Below are 19,579 nucleotides of genomic sequence, written 5' to 3'. Positions count from 1 at the left end.
AGAACCAACCTCTTCCTTCTCTTTTACACCATAGTTACAGGGCATTTCTTGAACGTTGTCTTCACCCACAGCTTTTAAATGCGGAGCATTTCTTAGGCTCTCCAACTCCTCTGTCCATTGGCGTCCGCAGCTCATGACGCCACGTCGAGGCGCAGGTGCGCGCCTCTCCCCCGTACCCTCCTCGCTCTCAACAACAGCTGCGGCGGTGCGGCAGGAGCGCGTCTGCGCGCGCATGCGCCGTAGCTGCCCCGTGCGCCTCGTCCCTCTCAACAACAGCTGCGGCGGTGCGGGGGAACACGTCTGCGGGCGCATGCGCAATAGTTACCCCGTGCGCTCCGTCGCGCTCAGCAGAAACAGCGGCAGGTGTACACGTAATAGCGGCGTGCTAGCGGCGTGACAGCTGCGTGACAACAGCTTGGTGGGGGGCGTGGAAAGGTCGCGCGCTTGTGTACGGAAGTGCGCGCATGCGTGTCTCTCCCCCATAGGCTCCGGAACGATCGCCGGGTGGCGCTGCACTCTCCCCGGAGGGGGAGTACGCCGGGGCGGCGGCCTATTCGGCACGTGCTTTTTTCGATGCGCGCGTGCTGCATTTCTCGCGCTAGGAAGAGGGCTGGGTAAAATTTTCTTTCGACTTATGAAAGCATACACATTAGCACGTGTCCAGCAAGTTCGGTTACACGTAGAGTAGCTACTGGGTCCATTTTTGCCGGTGCTTGTCTTGTCGTCTGCTAGAGACGCGTCGTCTGCTCCGCGCCGCTCGAACGGCCGAGCGGCCCGGCGGTTTCACAGGATAAAGTGTGCCCTTTTGTTGTTGTTCTCGCCGTCTGCACAAAAAAGAAAGGCAGAAGGTGCAGCTGGTACGAGGGTGATGTATTTGCGCCTGTGCAGTGTTGGCGCGTGCATAAACGAAAACATGTGGCCCTTCAGTCATGCACGGCATCGACGAAAGAGTGGAGAACAGCTGTGGCGCGTCCAGAACAGCTTGGCTCCCAAGGCTGCCTCCGCTGCTTTTGGTGCTAATCAGAGGGGGAACGCTAAATGGGAAAAAAAAGATTTTTCAGAAGAGAACACTTGTTCTCTGTTGCTCGGGCTGCCTGGAAATAGATAGGGGGTGGGGGGGAGGATCTTTAAGCAATACTAGAAAACGCTCGCTTCACCCCCCCCCCCCCCCCAAAAAAAAATGAGGGGGGCCCGCGCCCCTAGGGCACCCCTTTGGATACGGGCCTGCTGACTTGTAATTAAAAGCTGTTCTACGTCACGTGACTGTCGTCTCTTGACAAGTTTCCTTATGTGTTGCCGGCCTTGTTCACGAGCTCTTTCCTGACTTTCTGTGTTACAAGAAGGTTCAACGTCTTCGAGTGGTCTCAAAATTCAGAAGTGATGTACCGCCTTCAGTGCGGTTTCAAAAAGATCTCCCACGTTGAAGAGTGCTTCCGAGGTGCAAACACAAAAAAAGGGAAGCTCCTCGTCAAGAATGTGTACGACGTTGAGCAAGTCATTGATGAAGAAGCATTGACCGTGAAAGCCAAATGCGTTTCGCAAGTGAGCGACCACGTTGTGTACGACGGAAACTTGGAGGTGAGTGTTCTTTATCGCCATTTCTGGTGTCGATAAAAAATGTAGCGGCAATCATTACAATAACAGTGTTATGTTGCTACTCTGGTGAGAGGAAGTAAACCCAACATACAAAAAATCAGTTGAGAATAATGAAGCATGGATCTGAGTAGTATGAACAATAAAGTAGTTATTTATTTGAGTTATTATTCTTTGATACCGTCGAGTGCATTATTTATTTAATAAATCATGTCGCCGTGTTTCAATTATGTGCGCATGAATTAGAAAAAAAAGCATGAAAAACGATATGAAATGGTTTTTGTTGGGATCTTCTTCGGGCATCTGAAGGCAAAAAAAAAAACAGCTAACAAAGCACTCCGTTATTCTAATGCGAACTTCGTGTCCTCCTCGTAGTTGGCGTGGTCCGATCCCGAGAAGCGAGATGTTCCCGTCGATCGGGGGAAGTGCAGCTGCAAGGCTGGCATCAAAGGGAAGTGCAAGCACGCCGCTGCTGTGTGCTTTTATGTAAACGCACACGAAGACCGCTCATGCACAAGCCAGTCCCAGCAATGGGGTAAGCCGACCGGAAAGCCTCGTAGAGATTTGTCTCAAGACCTCATGAGCTTGTTTTCGGGTGAGCGTGAAAGATTGGCTTTTACTGGTACACATATAATTGTTATTGCACATTCAACCCTGATCGTTATGCACTATTGAAGTGGAAAGCGCCTGAGCCGTTACTGAATTCATCGTAACTAGTTTTATTTGTAATTTCTGAAACTGATTTCGGTATTATTACACTTGCGAAATTCTGTATTATTACATATGCGAAATTCCCAGACATAGGAAGGCCTTATAGGTGGTTAAAAATGATTGTTAGCGCTTTACCAGTGGGTCGATTCTGAGATTCAGCAGCACGTAATTGCATGATTTTCCGTTTTTGAAAACATACGAATGCTTTCAATTTCCCTTTAAAGATGAACTGCTAACCATTCACTACAAGAAGATTATCAAAACAGCGCCCGTTTTTTAGGTGTTTGGAGTGACGACCATAACATTTGTATTCTTTTTCTAACAGACCCAAAGCCCAGCAACTTGGATGTAAAGCCGGCATCCCGATCTATCATTTTAAACTACCCGTAAATTACTTGCCCATTAAAAGAGGTACTAGAACTAGAAAATGCAAGCACCATCGACCTGGTGTGTGGTGATGTCTTGGAGGACGTGTTAAAGGAGGTATCGAAACAAGTCGAGAAGCAATATCTGGAAGATTTGCTGATGCCGATGCAAGATAGACCCGTTTACCATCACCTCGAAGTAATTGATGGGTGTGCAACGAAAGTAACAGACTTTTTGCCGGATCTGGACCCCCATAAAGCCAACATATATGCAAGCAAGGTGGTTCTTGCCGAGAGCTCCCCTGAACTGTGCTACCTCACCCAAGGCCAGTCGTGCAACCTGCGGCACGTTTAAATTCATTCAGACAAACTTGCTTGCACATTTGTGAGCGTGATATAATAGCGACTTAAAATGTGGGTACACTGCAGGTGGCACAAAGAGCGCAAGCTTCGTATAAGCAGCACAAAAGCGCACACCATTCTGGTTAAGAAAGATGAAGCTGGACTGCAAAAAGCCGCCGAACAACTCTGCAAAAGAACCTCGTTTAGTAACGAAGCAATGCAGTACGGTGTTATTTTTTTCTGTTTGAGACCAAAAATAATATTCCCGTGTGTTGAGATATCGCCGCACGTAAAAAGTCCTCGCGTGGCCCAAATTACATCTGCTTCTGTCCACTCTACTGCGGCAGGCAAAAAAAAATTAACCTTCAACTGTGCTTGTTAAAGTTGCATGGGCCAACTTTAATTCACACGCGGGCTACATACACACGTGCGTGCAATGTCAGTGCTGAAAAAGTTTTATCACGTCTATTATTTTGGCAGGCACAAAAACAGAAGCAGCCGCGCGAGCAGAGCTACAGGAAAAGCTCTGCACTCGTATCTTTCAGGTGATTACGCTCGTTCTGCATCGGCTACTTCTACACAACTATGGGCCGCATACATTGCTCCTCCATCTGAAGCATTAACAAAATTACTTTGGAAGAAATGCAATGCATCCAATTAGGAATATCCTCACTATACACATTTATTTTGCATTACTGCACCCTAATGACAATTGAAAGTCATTCAGAGTCTGCATTGCGAGCAAATCTAACAGTTGTATGAGTGGACAAGCACGTCTGCTGAATGGTATCTTTACGTTTATTATTTCAGGTTGGACTGGTGGTGCTACCGGAGCAGCCATGGTTATGCTGCAGCCCTGACGGCCTTGTGAGGTTGGACAACGAAATTGTCCTCATCGAGATCAAGTGCTCTTTCAAATACAAGGACACTCCCTTTATAGACTACTGCAGAACGGCGAACAAAGTTGCAGTACTTAATTTTCGTTAATGACGAAATTACTTTACGAAGAACCCACCCATACTACACGCAGATTCAGGTCCAGTTGTATATTTTGAACTTGCAAAGGGCGTTGCTGTTCGTTTACAGCCCGAAACAGTCAGTCATTGTTAGAGTGAAAAGAGATGAGCCGTTTCTTTGGAATCTCATTTCCAAGATGGAGTACTTCTACTTCAGATACTTCCTTTGAACCTTCTGTGACCTCAACAGTGTCAGTAGCCAGTGCATTACAGCGGTAGTTTGATGTCTGCCTTGGAAAAGACAAACCTTCAGCTGACTTCTTTATTGTATACTCTTTATATTGCAATTTTGTATTGCTGTTGTGCCACTTATGCTTGTTGTACTTTTGTAATTAGTTTTTTCTTCTTATTTTCGTGTTTTTAAATTTGTTTTCTTGAAGCTTTGTAATACCTGTCTGTACCACCCCCCATTTTCCCCCTTCATGCAATGCCCTCCGGCCTTTGAGGTGGTAATAAATGAAATGATCCCCCAGAAAAAAAAAATGTTGCTATTAATCTGTATCTACATAACGGCTTCACAGTTACCTTCCCCATACTGTCTTTCCAGTATTGCAGTGTGACTGCCCCCCTGGTTGAAGTTGCCTGTGAATTATGCCCTCTGCCATTATTAACTCTTGTATTAAGCATTGGTAAGAGGTGCAACCTCTGATGAAAACTATTTTATAAGCTACTAAAAATCTTTCTCCCAATTTTGTCGCAAAATGTTAAGCGGAATTCGATGAAATGTGACCAAACACTTTTCTAAGCCGTTGGTGTAACTTTCAGTTTTTGCTTCATTTTTATTAAATGAATATTAAGAGTCAACTTTTTCGTGCGCACAGGCAGCGACACGTACGCTCATCAATTTACCCTGCGCTCCTCGGATGGCGTCCACATAGGTATCGGATGTAGATAAAGAAGCACTCCCGTTATGCATAAAATTGTGTTGCACGCCCGTAGTTCTTCAGTTCAGTTCAGTTATTTTTATTACTTTCAAAGGTGTTCGAATACAACTAGGGTACTATACAGAGGAGGGTTCCGAAGTCAAACGACTACAAGTTACAGAATTCAAAAATACAGCAAAAGCAGCAAAAATTGAAGAAACTAAAAATAGTGATCACAGCTTAGAGACGAAGTAAAAAAGAAAACTCCGTTTAACAGAAATTAAAGTAAAAATAATTCGTGGTACGTTGTTCAGAATTCATAATTCAATTAGAAACGAAGGTATGACAATAAAGTAAAATGAACTGTGCACTTGCACTATACATAAAGTATACCTCAGAAAACAAAAGATTAGACAATATAAAAATACAAGGTAACAGACAAGTAGCAAAATGCACTCAGGGAAATAGCAGTGCACTGTGATGAAATAGGAGTACTCAGACCTACTTCTTGATTATGTGGGTCTGCATGTTTACGAGGGCTGCACAGACAGAAAACACGTTATTCATGTGTGGAATCATGGTGATAGGGACAGTATTTTTGAGAATGCGGTAAATTTTAAGCCGTTGTATTGCCCTCTCAACGTGTATACGAACAGACGCAATTTGGAAGGTTTTTTCCATGTTTTCTTCTGACATTTGGCACCCCCCTGTATTAAACGGCGGCATTACCAACACGGTGCCTTTCCCTTCTAAAAAGGTCTTTATATTAGGAAAGCCTTTGTCACTTAGTATCACATCGCCCGGCATCAGTATCTTCAAAAGACCTGAGTCTTGAGTGATGAAAGAATCTGTATGCCGCCCTCCATACGACTTGGACATAAACGCTATCATTCCATTCGGAATAATTGCAACAAGCACTTTCAAAGAGTATCCCCCTTTGTAGTTTGAATACAGCGCATGCTGACAATCTGGAATAGAAGGCGTTTCTGTGCGAACCTCAGTGCAATCTATTATAAACGTGCACTTTGGGTAATGCTGTTTGAACGCTGGGGGCATACACCTTCTTATAATCTCTCGTGGTGGTACGAACACAAACTCCTTCAGTGCTACACTAAGGATGTCTAATATCGTTCTGAATGTATTTGACGCTGTTCGGGATGTTACACCGAAGATAGCGGCTAGGGCACTATAAGTTAGCCCAAGCCGTAGCTTGGCGAGGAACAAACACAGCTTGTCTTCAGATGCCACGTCGCTGTTCTTGTAGCGTGAAGAGGGTAGCAAGTTCAAAAGAAGGCTGAACACCGACAGCGTCACCCCGCACACATCTTGCAAAGCTTCTTCATTCTGTTTTAGGGAATCGAAGCCCGAAAATCCACACTTTCTTTTCCAGCTTTCGTCGGTGGTGGTGACCTTAATGGAATACACAACGGAAAAATTATTTCACATTTTTATGGTAAGAATTCAATGTGAGATAACATACCATTATTAACATTGCTGTTTATATAAAATAAGCAAGCCGTGATAACGCATAGCGCATAAAAATAAGTTATAAAATTGTATATGAACTGTACTGCCAAACCTTGTCAGTCTGTTCCACGTGGGTAACCTGGCTTGAAGCCTCAACACCATTTGTTGTGGATAAAAAAAATGTCAGTTTCCCAGAGGTCGAGTACTCTGTCTGACATGCCTGAAAAATATCAGAAAAAATGCGAACTGAAATGAAATATACACTAAACATATGATTTCACTTTAAAGTGCATAATTTAAACAGACGCTTCTCCAGCAGCAAAAATGAAGGCGCAAGCATTACGCTCTTACAACATCAGCTCTTTCCAGTGTCTTGCCGAAGGGTGATGCAGCTGTGTGAGCGCTGTCGTCGCACTGGGCTGGTTGGCTCCTGGATCGCTCTTGAAATGCGTCGTTGACATTTATTTCATGCTGTTCTTGTACGTCTTTGGATGTCTCTGGCATCTGCACTGCCGCTCCAGCATTATCCTTTGATGATGATGCTTGGGCTAAACGTTTCTGCCACCTGCAGTTCATTAAAACTATTATAGGTTTTTTAATTGCGGAAGAGGTGGCGGGCAACCAAGCCACCACAGCGTGCAGACAATTTTCAAAAAAATAATTGTGGTTGTGTACAGCGGTAGTGATTCTGAAATATGCCCGCATTATTTATTTATTTTCGTCCTTTCGGCTGTTACAGGGGTGGGACTTACTAAGAATGTCAGACCAATACATTCAAATAATACAGTGATTTAAACAGCAACACATCAACCTGGAGACGTTACATGGCATACATTGGAAACACCGACATTGAGGCATCATTATAAATATGATGGCGCTATTTATGCCCCCTTTTTATGCGCAACTTTTAAAAAATTCCAATAATCCTTGCCTTTGTGTACTCGCTTCGTCAGGTGCTCTCTTCCTGTACACCGCTGGAAATATGGTTGGGATGTACGAGGAGTGTTGGCTGGTGTCGCTTTTGCAATTGCCAACAAAGTGATTGCTGCATATCCGCGTCCATGGTCTGGGCTCCCATGAAGTGCCATCAGGACGGTAAAGGTAAGTGTAATGTGTGCACTTAACTAAAGACTGCCGCCCATGCGTTGCCGACAACAACAACAATGACGCCGTAGTTTATACAAACTATCTTTAAAGGTGTGCGCAATCGACTGCAAAAACACTGAGGGAATCTCCTCCCGAGAGTCATAATGTAGGCAAAGACGTCCGCGGTATCTTCGCAATGCGGTTAACAACTCTCTTAACTGCTAATGGCAAATGTAGGAGAAAAAAACGCACGAACAGCAATCAACTTGCCCTGATTCCCTCCAGAACACAAGCTACAATAGCAAGCATTAGCACAGGTAATACAGCCAGGCAAATAATATATATATATATATATATATATATATATATATATATATATATATATATATATATATATATATATATATATATATATATATATATATATATTCATGCAGAATGCGAGCCCTATTCCTTATAGAAGTTATCGAACGGCACGCTGAACAACTCCCAATTTCATTGATTATAGCGGGAAACAATCATTGGCAGCATGCATTTTTTAAGAAAAAAGGAGCCGGGCACTCAGAATAATTTTACACCACTAGTTCGCATTTTCAATGACGAGAAATGTTAACTGAAATTGGAGAAGTACAATAAAAAATGTGCCACCTACTTGACCCTTCGCACCGCAGTAATCCACGCTTGCCGTCTTTCTTTTTGGTAACCTTTTCGTGGAAATCTGTAGAAGCGCAGCGGTGGTTTGTTATCCGTCTTCTTGCTGCTGTTGTGGCAGCCGACCACGCAACAATATTGAGGGCGACCCTTGGCTGGTCTCACCACCTCAGCCATCGCGAAACGACTGCGTCTGGTGAACGGCTTTTCAGCGCCCTAAGCAGACGCCCGCCGGCCCGCTCCTCCGCATCTGGCAGTAGCACGTGCAATAGATCGCTGTGCAAGCTGTCGCACCCCCCGATCCATTTCCGCCTTCCCCGACCGCTCGAAGTACCCGTCCCCCCTACTCCGCTATGCGACCAAAACGGCCGTCGCCTGCACGAGCCACTTAAGCCAGCACGTACAAAGGGCGGCGGAAAAGCCGCTCACTCCCCCGAAACGAAAAGGACGCCTCTTCGCGATAGAATCAGCGCTGCCCTCGCCCGGCAAACTTTAGCTTCGCCTCCCTATACTCCTCTCCCTCGACAGCGCGTGCAGTGTATATAAGCGGCGGAGCGCGCGTTCGAACTTCAGTCAAGTGCGTCTTTGCTTACCTTTTGTTTGGCTCCAGATGAAGTATAAGCGATGGAAGCAACAGTACCGTCAACAAGTTAAGCATTCCAAACCCTCCCCACATCCAAACGGTAACCACAAACTACCCAATTACGCAACTTTCACGCAATACAACCACCCCTATGCGACGCATTTACTTGAGTTCCCCCCGTGGGAAGATGCGGGCGGGCGGCTTTTTTTATCTTCGCGTAGTTTAACATCGGCTTCTCGCACAACACGCCAACTATGCAAAAAAGCCAGACACACAAAAGGCGGCATATACAAATTTTGGTAACTTTTAGCTGTAAGAGGCAACCGTTTGACAATATGGCATGCACCAGCATTAAAGTAAGCCTCCAGACACGGGCATTTCAATATGTGTGGGAGTATTCAGCTGCATGTGCAAATTGTTTGACGTTACGGCATGGACCAATACAGGTTAGCGTATCGTCCTTCATCACTTTTGCAAGCCCAAAAGACGTGTCCCGGGCGCACTCATGGTTGAGATGGGAGGTGTGTGGAGTCTCTACCTGGCAGCGGCGTTTTCCCGGCGATTATCGTGGGCTCCGATATCACGATGTGTTGTGGCAAAGCATATTCCCTTGGGAGTGCGGAGTTCTGGTGGAAAGGGCAACAATCAAGCATCTTGTATCAATCGTTGCCCTTTCTGTACCGTAGTAAAAGCTGGCGATAAGCTCGCCGGCTGTCCCCATTTTTAAAAAAAAAACAGCGCATCACGTACGGTAATTTCAAATGAACTTTGCGTCGTCACAGTGGTCATTTTGTTTTTGAAAGCCCGCAAAAAAAAATGGCGCAGCTTTCACTAGGGGTGCAAGGCTGGAGAAACAGCAGAGCTTGCGGCCCCTCTCCCTTCGTCGGAGACCCGGGTGTTGCAGCTAATATGGATTTCCGAACTTGCCGCTGAAGGTTCTGCATTACTGGCAGGCCCAGGTCGTTTTGTCCACAGGGTATCACATCTCTCCAAAAGTGGACCGCGGAAGCAAGCGCTAGAACCCGGGGCAACCGGCTTCGCGAACTCGGCTTCTGTAGCGCGAACCAGGCGTCTGTGCTTCCCACTTCAGGCGCGAACGCACGTAAACTGGCGAGGAGAACAGCACGCAAGAGATCATGCCACTAACACTGGGCAGAGTGTTCTCGGAGGTCGAGTTGGCCGACGCCGGGCGTTCCTCACGAGGCGCACGCTCACGTGCGCTCGGCTGGGCTGCGTTTTCTGGTAACGCCCCACGGCGGTGCTAAAAGTTTAAACAGCTCTGCTGTTAATAAGCTTTTTTTGTGGTCGCTTCCTTTTTGAGAGCGCTTATTTTTCCACAGCGCATAGATAAGGGGGTATGACTTGATGATGACGAAAGTTGATTAGATGAACATGAAAATGTTCGCTTCGCGGATGAAGTCTAGGAGGGAACGATGATTTCCGTCGTAACAATAGGGTTACTCTTCACCAAAAATTGGCTTAGCACCGGCTGTATAGCTGTGGTCGACTCTTGCCCTTACGAATCTGTTAAGTTTTCTTAGAAGTCGCCGCGTTCCCCTTCCTTAATCTCTTTCCGCAAACTGGCATTTTGCATTCCTTGCCAATAAAGGCGTTACTGCTGTAAAAGCTGTTTTTTTAGAACTGGCTGAATTCTAACTTACAGCTAATTTGAACTGACGCCCGAGTCCCAGCACAGCACTGTGTGTTTCAATGGGGGAAAACTCCGGATAATTCGAACGCGCCGGTATTCGCAACGGTTAATTCGAACTAGCCCCCACCCCGTCCACCCGGCTTACACCGCTCCTCAGATATAGAAGTCTGATCATAGTGAGTACAATGCCTGGCAAAAGCAAACCAAATTTTCTAGAGACGCAAAACAACCAGAGAGGAGCACAAGTAGGCGTTCAGGAGAGACGAGGCAAAGAGAAAAAAATTCACCCCACCTCCCCGAAGGGAATCGTGAGGAAATGCGAATGCATTTCTTTTGCGCGAGAGTGCGCGGAATTTATAATTAATGAGGAGACGGTGATTTGTAGCGTAACCATTTAACACCTGTTTGTGTTGTCGTTGTACTTGACGGCCACGATCGCTGCCTTGTGGTCGGTAAAGTGCACAGTCAAAGGGTCTTTGAGAAGCATGCGGGCGTGGGAGAGTGGGGCTAGCGTCGAGAGGAGAAGCACCGAAGCACCGCGCCTACCTTCGCCTACACTCTCCCACACACGCGGGAGCTCCAGCGAGCTCCCGCGATGCGAGCGCCCTCACACGCCCGAGCGCGCTCCTCCTCTCCACTCACTCGCCGCTGATCCGCCCGCACCACCTGCTCCGGTTGCTAGGGGAGAGGAGGAGCGCGCGCGCTCGCAGCTGTTGCTATGGGAGAGGGGGTGAGAGCGGAGAGATAACACCTGCGGGCGCGTGGACGCCGCACGGCGCCTGACATGGCTCGACTAAGAAATGCATTCGCGTTTAAAAAATATTTCTTTGACCCGCTCACGTCGCTACTGTTGCCCGCTTCGACAATGCCTTCCTCACCTCGGCAACTGTCGGCACAACTTCTACTACCACGGCCTAAGAAGCAGCCATTGCCCTCGCAATGACACAAGTCACAAGTGCCAGCGTAACAATTCTGTCGGACTCACAAGCTGCCTGCCGTCATTTTGCACTCGGGCGAGTCTAGGCTCTTACCCTGGCAGTCCTTTCTCAATGCCCCAGCCTCCCTTATGCCCGCAGAGTGTGGACACCCAGCCACACTGCCCTCCCTGGGAACGAGGTGGCACACGCCACCACCCGAGCTCTCCTTCACCGGGCATTCCCAGAGAGAGAGAGAGAGAGAGAGAGTGAGAACCTTATTAAACTGAGCTTGTATTTAGCGTGAGAAGTTGGTGGTCGTTGTTATCAGCACAACGATGACCGAGGCGGCCCTTGCGATCAGGGAGGTCTGTACCACCTTGTCGTGGGATGCCAGAGCTTCTCTCCACTGTTCAGCTGTGGTGATTCGGGGATAGGGACTTTGGGGGCAGGCCCACAGAATGTGGGGTAGGATGGCTGGGGATGCGCAGAAGGTGCAGTTCGGGGATGAGACTTGTGTTGCGTGGATTAGGTGCAGGCGGGTTGTGTGTGGGTATGTGTTTGTTTGTATGAGTCTCCAGTCTTGCTCTTGGGCTGTTGTGAGTCCTGGGTGCGGGGGTGCTAGCTTTCGGCGGCAGAGGCGGTAATGTTCCGTAATATCGGTATAGTTAAGGAGGCTGCCTCTGGATGACCTTGCCCCGTGGGACGGGTCGGGCGCCACTCCAGTTCGGAGGGAAAGATCTCGAGCCTGAGAGTGTGCGTTTTCGTTCCCTTCCTGTCCCGCGTGGGCCGGTGTCCAGAGTATGTCTACTGGGGTAAGGCAGGGGAGGGGTGGGGGGGGGTAATCTTCCGAAGAATTTTGAGTGCCAGGGATGAAATGTTGCCCTGAACAAAATTTTGAACAGCGGTTTTGGAATCTGAGATAATTGTGGGGGCGTGGGGCGCTGCGTCAGTGCTACGGCTATTGCTGCCTCTTCCGCCTCTGCTGGGTTTTTCGTGCGGATGGTTATTGCATGCACTGGTGGTTCGTCTGTGTCTTTCGTTACAACAATAGCGAATGCTGTTTTATGTCGGTATTCGGCGGCAACCACGAAGAGGGTGTTTTGACCTGGAGGGTATCTTTTTAGATGCGACGCTCAGAGCATCTCTTGTCGGCGGCCCTGTCCTTCCTGCGTGCGTCCGTTGGTGTCCGCGTGCGTCCGTTGTTGTGCGCAGCCAGTCTCCCGCTCTCCTCTCCGATAGCGAACACTATCTCGCGAGGGGCATTGAATTGGATTCGATTGGCTTGGCTTGGCTTGGCTTGGCTTGGCTTGACTTGGATTGGATTGGATTGGATTTGATTTGGATTGTATTGGATTAAAGTGGATTGTGTTGGATTGTGTTGCCTCATAGCCGCGGCAGACGCACTGGCGCCGGCGCGTGCCCAGGTGAGAGCGTGTGCGGCCCAGCGCGCTCTCACTCCGCCGGTGGGCGGCGCTGCGCGCGGTGCTGCGCATGTTAAGTACTCTCTCTCTCTCTCCGCGGTCTCTTCTCCTTCGGGCGCGCTGCGCATATAACCGGTGTGCCGCTCTCCGGCGGCCTTTCGGTCGACGGTTGCTCTCCGCTTGCGCTTGAACCCACCTCAGTGTCGCATCACACCAGGGTTCCCGCGAGGGGAGGTGGGCGTAATTTTTGTAGGTATTGTGCCCTAAGTTCTCTTCTATACTGGTGATGTGTTGAGTGCTTATGCTTCCGCAGTGGTTTTATGATCAGATTGTCTCTTATTTCTAAAGGAATGGGCTCGCCCTCTCTCAGCTATTATTACCGGAGGGTTAATTCTGAGCTGTTTTAGTATATGTAGACCCGTGGAAGTTTTGGTGAGACGGACTGATTGATTAGTTTAGTGTGCTTCTATTAATTGCTCGCAATTGTTGTATATGCCTAGCTCATCGATTCTAGCGTTAGATATACTTAATCGTATTTGTAATGCTGCTTTGTATGCTTTTCTAATTAGTGTATTTAATGTTCTCATTTCTTGGGTGCTTAGATGGAGGTAGGGGATGGAGTAGGTAATTCGGCTGATTACAAATGCTTGAATCAGGCGAATTCGGTCTCGCTCCTTAAGTCCTGCTCTTCGATTGGTGATTCTTTTCATGAGGCATATTGTTTGGTTTACGTGTGTTGAGAGATTCTTAATGTGTATTGTGTTTGAGCGATTCGCTTGTTTGTGCAATCCTAGTATTCTGATTGTTTTAACTATGGGTATCTGATGTTGTTGAATGTGGAGTGAAATCTGTGGAGGTGTTTTCTCTTTCTTTCTTTTGGGCGGGAGCAGGATTAATTCTGATTTGCAAGGTGAGCAGGTTAGTCCTGCTTCGTTTGCTGCTTTTGAGACTGCCTCTACTCCTTTTTGAAGGATGTGGGATATGTGATCGTCGCTGCCTCTATGTATCCACAATGTGATATCATCCGCGTATAAATTGTATTTCAATGCGGGTATTTTGTTTCATTCTTTTGGGATGTTTGGTATTGCCACAGTCCTTCAATGCTTTACTGGTCACGAAACTGCTCCGTAACTCAATGGGAGAGCTTCATATACTGCGTTTGGCCGCCGTGCGGTGGCGCCACCCTCTCACTGAGGTCACTCCTCGGGCGGCGTTGCGCTGGCTCGAACGGCGGAGCCGCGGCGAGTTGTGTTTGTTTTGTGCGGGAAAAAAAATGTAACGTGCATTTCGCGCTCTTGTGATGCGACTTAAGTAGTGCAACGACGATGCCTAACATGTGTTGCGTCCCGGGATGTCATTCCTTGTACAACGATACCACAGAAAATGTTTCCTTGTTCTGTTGACCGAGCGACGGGGAACCGCGAGAGAAATGGAGGTGCGCCATTCCAAGGCAAGAAACGGGAGATTTCAGCTTCGATTATAAGTGTGTGACAGTGCGTGGAAATGCACTGTGTGTGAGAATGGAAAAAGCAATGTACCCTTTTGAGAGCATCGTGGACCTAGAATTGTACAAGGCTAACTTAAAGCCGGATTTTTGTCATATCAGTCAGGTTGTAGCGGTGCTTCATTACCTGTTTGCAAACTTTTATTACCTTGCGCTCAGGCTCGCGTGTAAAAAAGCTTTGGAACGTCCCTGTGCGTTTACTTTTCATATTTCTGCGAATTATCCCTTTGGGTTCGTCTTGTTTGTTTTGTAACCGCGCGTGGCCGATTCCGGTTTCTTATCTGGCGTGTCAACCGGAGCGCCCGTTTGCTCTTTTTGTCGTACGTCCCGTCGGGCAATATTGTTTGATATGAAAAGGGTGCCACCTTGTCGCCAACTTGATTTTTTGTTTCTTCGACAGTGTTCTCGATCCCATTTCCATGTATCTGAAATTAATAACGTTCCGAGAGTAATGCATGCATAGCAAACGCCGCGCAACTCACTTTATTGACGTTCATCTGTGCACGTAACACTGCGGACTGCTTCTTCGACGTTTGTGTTTCATTCTAGTCTTCTGGAAAACAGGAGCTCGCTAGCTCGATGCGTTCAGAAGTTTTGCGTCGTTCTTGGCTACGTGGCAATATTCTGTTTACTCCGTGTGCTCCACATCGCAGCGCGAAAAAATAAATTTTTGTACGCTGGACCACGCTCTTTTGTCTCCCTTGGTAACACTGAATTTTTTTTTGCGTGTGATAAAATCAGTTTTATTGATCTTTTTTCGCTTCCTGTTTTTGCAAGGATTGCAAAGCGTGGAAGCGGAAAGACACATGGTGCAACATATATCTCATCGTGTTTTGATCCTTCGCGTTTCTGCAGCGTTTTTAGATGTTCTCAAGTATGTACCCGCTCATTGAAACGAAAATACTGTTGGGCTATCTTTTTTAGTGTTCTGTGCATTCCAGAGCAATCAACGGATTCATTAAGCGTAGTCTGAACGACGCGTACTTGGTTTCTTTCAGTTTTTTTTTATTGTATTATTGATAGGCCCGCAGCAGTCCGTGACTACACAGCAACCGTATGTGTGGTATTTACAACTTTGCTTTAAGAAAAGAAGAAATAGAGATTTAAAAATCCGAAAACACGACGGCGCAGCGCTTGTATGCCAGAGCACGCAGAAGCCGTTGCCGTTCGCGGTCGAAGTCTACGGTAATTTACTACGAAAAATAAAACCCCATTGAACGCAGGTGATGACTGGACTATTCATCGCGAACTACTATGAAAAAAAAAACACTTAATCAGCGCGCAGACACCAAAAGCAGCGAGCGTTTGCACGCCAAGAGCAGGCCAATACGCCGCGAAAGCGGCGGCTGGATGACAGTGCGGCGGTGGCGCCTGTAGTGGCGCGCGCGGTCCCTATATGAAACGAGCGCCGAAGTTTCGTGACCAGTAAAGCATTGAAGGACTCTGGTATTGCTAAGTTAAAGAGGAGTGGTGACAGCACGGCCCCTTGTGGGGTACCATTAGCTGGTAGTGTTATGGTGTCTGACTGCACAAGCTGATATTGTTGTTCTATTTGAGAGGAAATTTTGGATGTATCTGTAAGTTCTTTGTCCGGGGTTTGTTGCTTGTAAGTTGTTTAGAATAGCTGAGTGTTTAACGTTGTCGAACGCGTTGTGAAGTTCTAGGGCTAGGACTGGTGCTGTGTCAAAATGATTTGGTGGGGTGATTATTTCTTGTTTAAGTTGCAGTAGTATATCTTGTGTAGAGAGTCCCGCTTGAAAACCTATCATGGTCGGTGGTATGATTTGGAGTCTGCTTAAGTTCTGTGTCAATCTCGCATCTATTATGCGCTCTAATAGCTTGCCCAGGCATGACGTCAGAGATATTGGTCTTAGATTCTCGATTTTGAGGGATTTTCCCGGTTTCGGTGTAAATGTGACCTTTGCATGTTTCTATTCTTGGGGTAGTGTTTCTGTGCTCCAATATGCCTTAAAAAGGGCTATGAGGGTTGTTATTGAAGTGTTGTCTAGGTTTCTGAGGATTTTATTAGTGATTTTGTCTGGTCCTGGTGCGGACCATGTGCATAGTTATGCAAGGCTCCTCTTACTTCCGATTCAGTTATTTCTTTGTCTAATTTGTGGTTTACTCCTCCTCTGTAAGGGTGGATGAGTCCCGTGATGCTTCTGGGAAGTATATATCTCTAATTTGGCTGATGAGATCTTCCTGTCCTTTTTTATGGCTTTGTACTAGGTGTGTTATTCGGTTTGTTGTTTCTGATTTAGTGTTGCTGGGGTCAATGAGGTGTTTTAATAACTGCCATGTTCTTTTCATGCCCAGATTTCCTTGCATTTGGTTGCATATGTCATCCCATTGTATTTGTGCTAGTTGAGCTGTGTACTTTTGTATTGCTTAGCCCAGCATTGCTAGTTTCCTGCGTAGGCCATGGTTGAGTTTATTTTTCCGCCATCTTTTTTGGATGCTCTGATATGCTTTTCTAAGGTGTAGGAGATGGGGGTCCATTATTTTATCCGGGAGAGTTTCATCTGGCGTTTTCGTATGTATCTTGACATCCTCTAGTAGTTGCTGTGTCCATTTCTCTGGAGATGTCGTTTCTTGTGATTCCTGTTAGTTTTGTCTATGAAGTCTGAATTTTGGTCAGTCTGTTATGTTTGGTGATTTGCGTGGTTGTCTTGGCTTATTACCAATGGGTATTGTTATTTGTATTATGTAGTGGTCACTATTTATTTTGTGTTCCGTAACTTGCCCCGTTGCTTGTTTTATGCGATGGGTGAAGGTGAGATCGGGCGTGGTGTCTCTCTGTGCGCTGTTTCCTATTCTGGTGGGTATCTGGGGGTCATTTTCGAGTGTGAGATGTAGTTGTACCTGTTCCCATAGGTGTCTTCCTTTTACTGTGTCAGAAGGGTAACCCCAGGCTCGATGTGGTGCGTTGTAGTCTCCTGTTATAATTAGAGGTTGTGACCCCGCTGCATTTTTAGCTAGTGTGAAGAGGTTCTTAAAATTTTGGTGGTGCGCTTTTGGGGGGCTGTATACGTTGAGTATGTGGAGCGTGTCTTCTTGTTTTTGGGTGGGATGAATGGTAACAAAGTCGTGTTTGACGTCTGTGTTTTCGAACTGTTCCCTTACTGCTGGGATGTTGCGGTGTACCAGTATTGCTGTGAGTGGACTGTTCCTGTTTTGGAATGCTCTGTACCCAGGGAGCGAGACCGTTTTGCCTGTTTCCTGTAGCGTTATAATTTTGGGAGGGGATTTCTGAGCTTGGATGAGCAACTGTAGGATTTTATCTTGGCCAATTATTGGTTGGATTGTTTCAAGTACTCGTTTATGCCCTCGTGTAGTTCATTTCGGAGTGCCTCAAGGCTGGCACTAAAGTTGCTGCAGGTTGATTTAAATTGTACCTTATGTTCGTGAAGTGTTTTGCGGATGTTGCTCAAGCTCTTCTCAACAATCGTAGTTCGATGATCAAGTGACGGTTCGGGTTCGTTAGGGAGTGGATCCGCCGCTTTGCGTTTTTGCGTGGGAGGGAGATCTGTGTCCATTTGTGTGTCTGGTTGTTCGTTTGTAGCTTTAAGAGTTGTTATTTCATTTCTTAGAGCTTGATTTTCTGCACGGAGTGCCTGTATTTCCTGGCGCATAGCCTTAAGTTCTTGGAGAAACTCAGCCGGTATCGCGGCTGGTGGTGGTGGTGGTGGTGATGGGGTGGCGAGGGTGGTGGGGATGTGACTTTGAGGGCTGAGCAGTGTGGCTCACCTTCGGGTCACCGTTAGGTCCGCTTGCTGCTCATTAGGTGTTGCTTGCTTGGTTATTCATTGTCCTTTTGATTCCGTTGTCATTTGAGGGTTGGGTGACACTGTTTGATGAGGGGTTTGAAGGAGAGTCCTTGAGCACTTGAGCATATGTTATGCGTCGGCGTGGTTGAAAGCGTTGCGGGCAGTCTGTCGTCCCTGTCGGGTGGTTTCCTTGGCACACAATGCAGTTTGGGGTGCACGTGTGGTCTTCGGTGGGATTCGGTGTTCCGCAGATACTGCAGCGGCGTAAGGGTTCCTGATTTGGACAAACGTCCTGTCTGTGACCTACTTGCCAGCAGGCGAGGCATGCTTCAGTTTTACGTCGATATGGCATGCAGCGGTAGGTCGTCGATCTGTACCGGACCCAATAAGGGACTCAGTTGCCATTAAATAGGATTTGTGCCATATTAGATGTCCCGAGTCTCTTCACGGCCAAAATGGGAAGTTCTGGATTGTAGCTGAAAATGCTGCTCTGGATTTCTTCATGTATCCGTTTCGGGGATATTGAAAATTATCCCTGCCATGGCGTTCGAAGGAGCCGCCACATGCGCAGCAATCGTGAAGGTATTGCCGCCTACCTGAAGGGCTTTAATGTTGGCGTAGCGTTGAGCTCGTTCTTCTGAGGGAGTACTGACGATTATATAGCTCGGTGTAGGTCGAATGAGTAGCTGATCTTGAAGGTGTTGGGCTATTTGGGCTGCTTGAAGCACCGTATCCGCTAGTGCTGCCGGCGTAACTTTGCGAAGATCCAGTCCTCCCCGTGGTCTGTCGTCGGGCGGCAGCGGCGCGGCCGGAGGGCCACGGCGCGGCGGCTTCTGCAAGCGGCGATTTTCCACGGTTGAATTCTTTGCAGGTTCTTGAAGACTTCGTTGTCTGCTGCGCACAGTCTTCCAATCCTTGTGAAGGAGTTCCTCCGGGTTGATGGGCTCACCATCGATGGCGATAGCCTCCATGTCGGTAGCGCTGCGCTGAGGCTCGGCGAGGCAAGTTCGGGCGAGGCCTAGGCATTAAGCCTAATCATGGGAACAGGTTAAGCGCCAGGCACAACTGGAAGAAGTAAAACAGACAGGAAAGGGGCGCTCCTTTCCTGTCTGTTTTACTTCCTCCAGTTGCGCCTGGCGGTTAACCTGTTCCCATGATGAAGTACCAACTAGCTCGCATCGACACATTAATTAAGCCTAATCCCGGCGTGGTCTTCGGTCGATCGGCAATTTCGGCACGAGAGCTGTAGGGAACCACCAGAGAGGATACTTGGGGTGGTCCTGACGCCTTCCGACGTCTCTGGATGCTGAAGTCAGATGGATGGGCCTGTAAGTTTCGGCTCAGCGCATGAAACTCGGCGGAGCCCATACGAAGCATGTCCGAACAGATCGAGTGATCGGAGTGCCCCCCGGCATTCCCAGAAAAGGCCAACAACACAGCCAGCATTTCCAACTCCCTTACGCCCCTCTCCCAAACCTACACTGGCATCCTCTACCACTACAGAGCAATCCGACGCACCTATCCCCTTCCCCACCCTTCCCTTTCTACCGCAGACGCCCGCATTTGGCGCCGACTTCAAACCAACACGTATTACAATCACCTCCATCTCTACCACATCTTTCCTACTAACTACCCACTGAAC

At 47.5% G+C, this 19,579-nt stretch overlaps 2 protein-coding genes across 3 annotated transcripts; one reads left to right on the top strand and one right to left on the bottom strand.

The window, feature by feature from the left end:
• The first annotated feature begins 1,188 nt into the window (after nt 1-1,188).
• On the top strand, nt 1,189-4,746 carry LOC144169887 (uncharacterized). Of its 2 annotated transcripts, XM_077699306.1 has the most exons (5): nt 1,189-1,578; nt 1,969-2,188; nt 2,630-3,238; nt 3,492-3,556; nt 3,822-4,745. In XM_077699306.1, exons 1-3 carry the CDS (start codon nt 1,381-1,383, stop codon nt 2,692-2,694), a joined length of 483 nt encoding a protein of 160 aa, XP_077555432.1. In that variant the 5' UTR covers nt 1,189-1,380; the 3' UTR covers nt 2,695-3,238; nt 3,492-3,556; nt 3,822-4,745. The 2 variants fall into 2 exon arrangements, with proteins under 2 accessions (XP_077555432.1, XP_077555441.1); XM_077699315.1 differs by lacking the exon at nt 3,492-3,556 and having other exon boundaries at nt 3,822-4,746.
• Nucleotides 4,747-4,876: 130 nt separating this feature from the next.
• On the bottom strand, nt 4,877-6,324 carry LOC144159143 (uncharacterized; the record flags this gene model as incomplete). Its single annotated transcript, XM_077690451.1, has 1 exon — nt 4,877-6,324. A coding segment is annotated over one exon (933 nt), but the record flags the coding sequence as incomplete, so codon positions are not given.
• Nucleotides 6,325-19,579: the final 13,255 nt, after the last annotated feature.

This window comes from Haemaphysalis longicornis, unplaced genomic scaffold (genome assembly GCF_048455015.1).
Source record: "Haemaphysalis longicornis isolate Haplotype H1 unplaced genomic scaffold, Haemaphysalis longicornis Haplotype H1 scaffold_1, whole genome shotgun sequence".
NCBI classification, from domain to species: domain Eukaryota; kingdom Metazoa; phylum Arthropoda; class Arachnida; order Ixodida; family Ixodidae; genus Haemaphysalis; species Haemaphysalis longicornis.
The sequence above is the reverse complement of the archived record's forward strand: the minus strand, read 5'-3'. Positions and strand labels throughout refer to the sequence as shown.

Bases quoted from the DNA above. Each gene is read 5' to 3' on its own strand.
- LOC144169887 (XM_077699315.1), top strand. From the start codon at position 1,381: ATGTACCGCCTTCAGTGCGGTTTCAAAAAGATCTCCCACGTTGAAGAG. The intron at 1,579-1,968 runs GTGAGTGTTCTT...TCCTCCTCGTAG, and splicing joins TGTACGACGGAAACTTGGAG to TTGGCGTGGTCCGATCCCGA. The intron at 2,189-2,629 runs GTGAGCGTGAAA...TTTTTCTAACAG, and splicing joins CCTCATGAGCTTGTTTTCGG to ACCCAAAGCCCAGCAACTTG.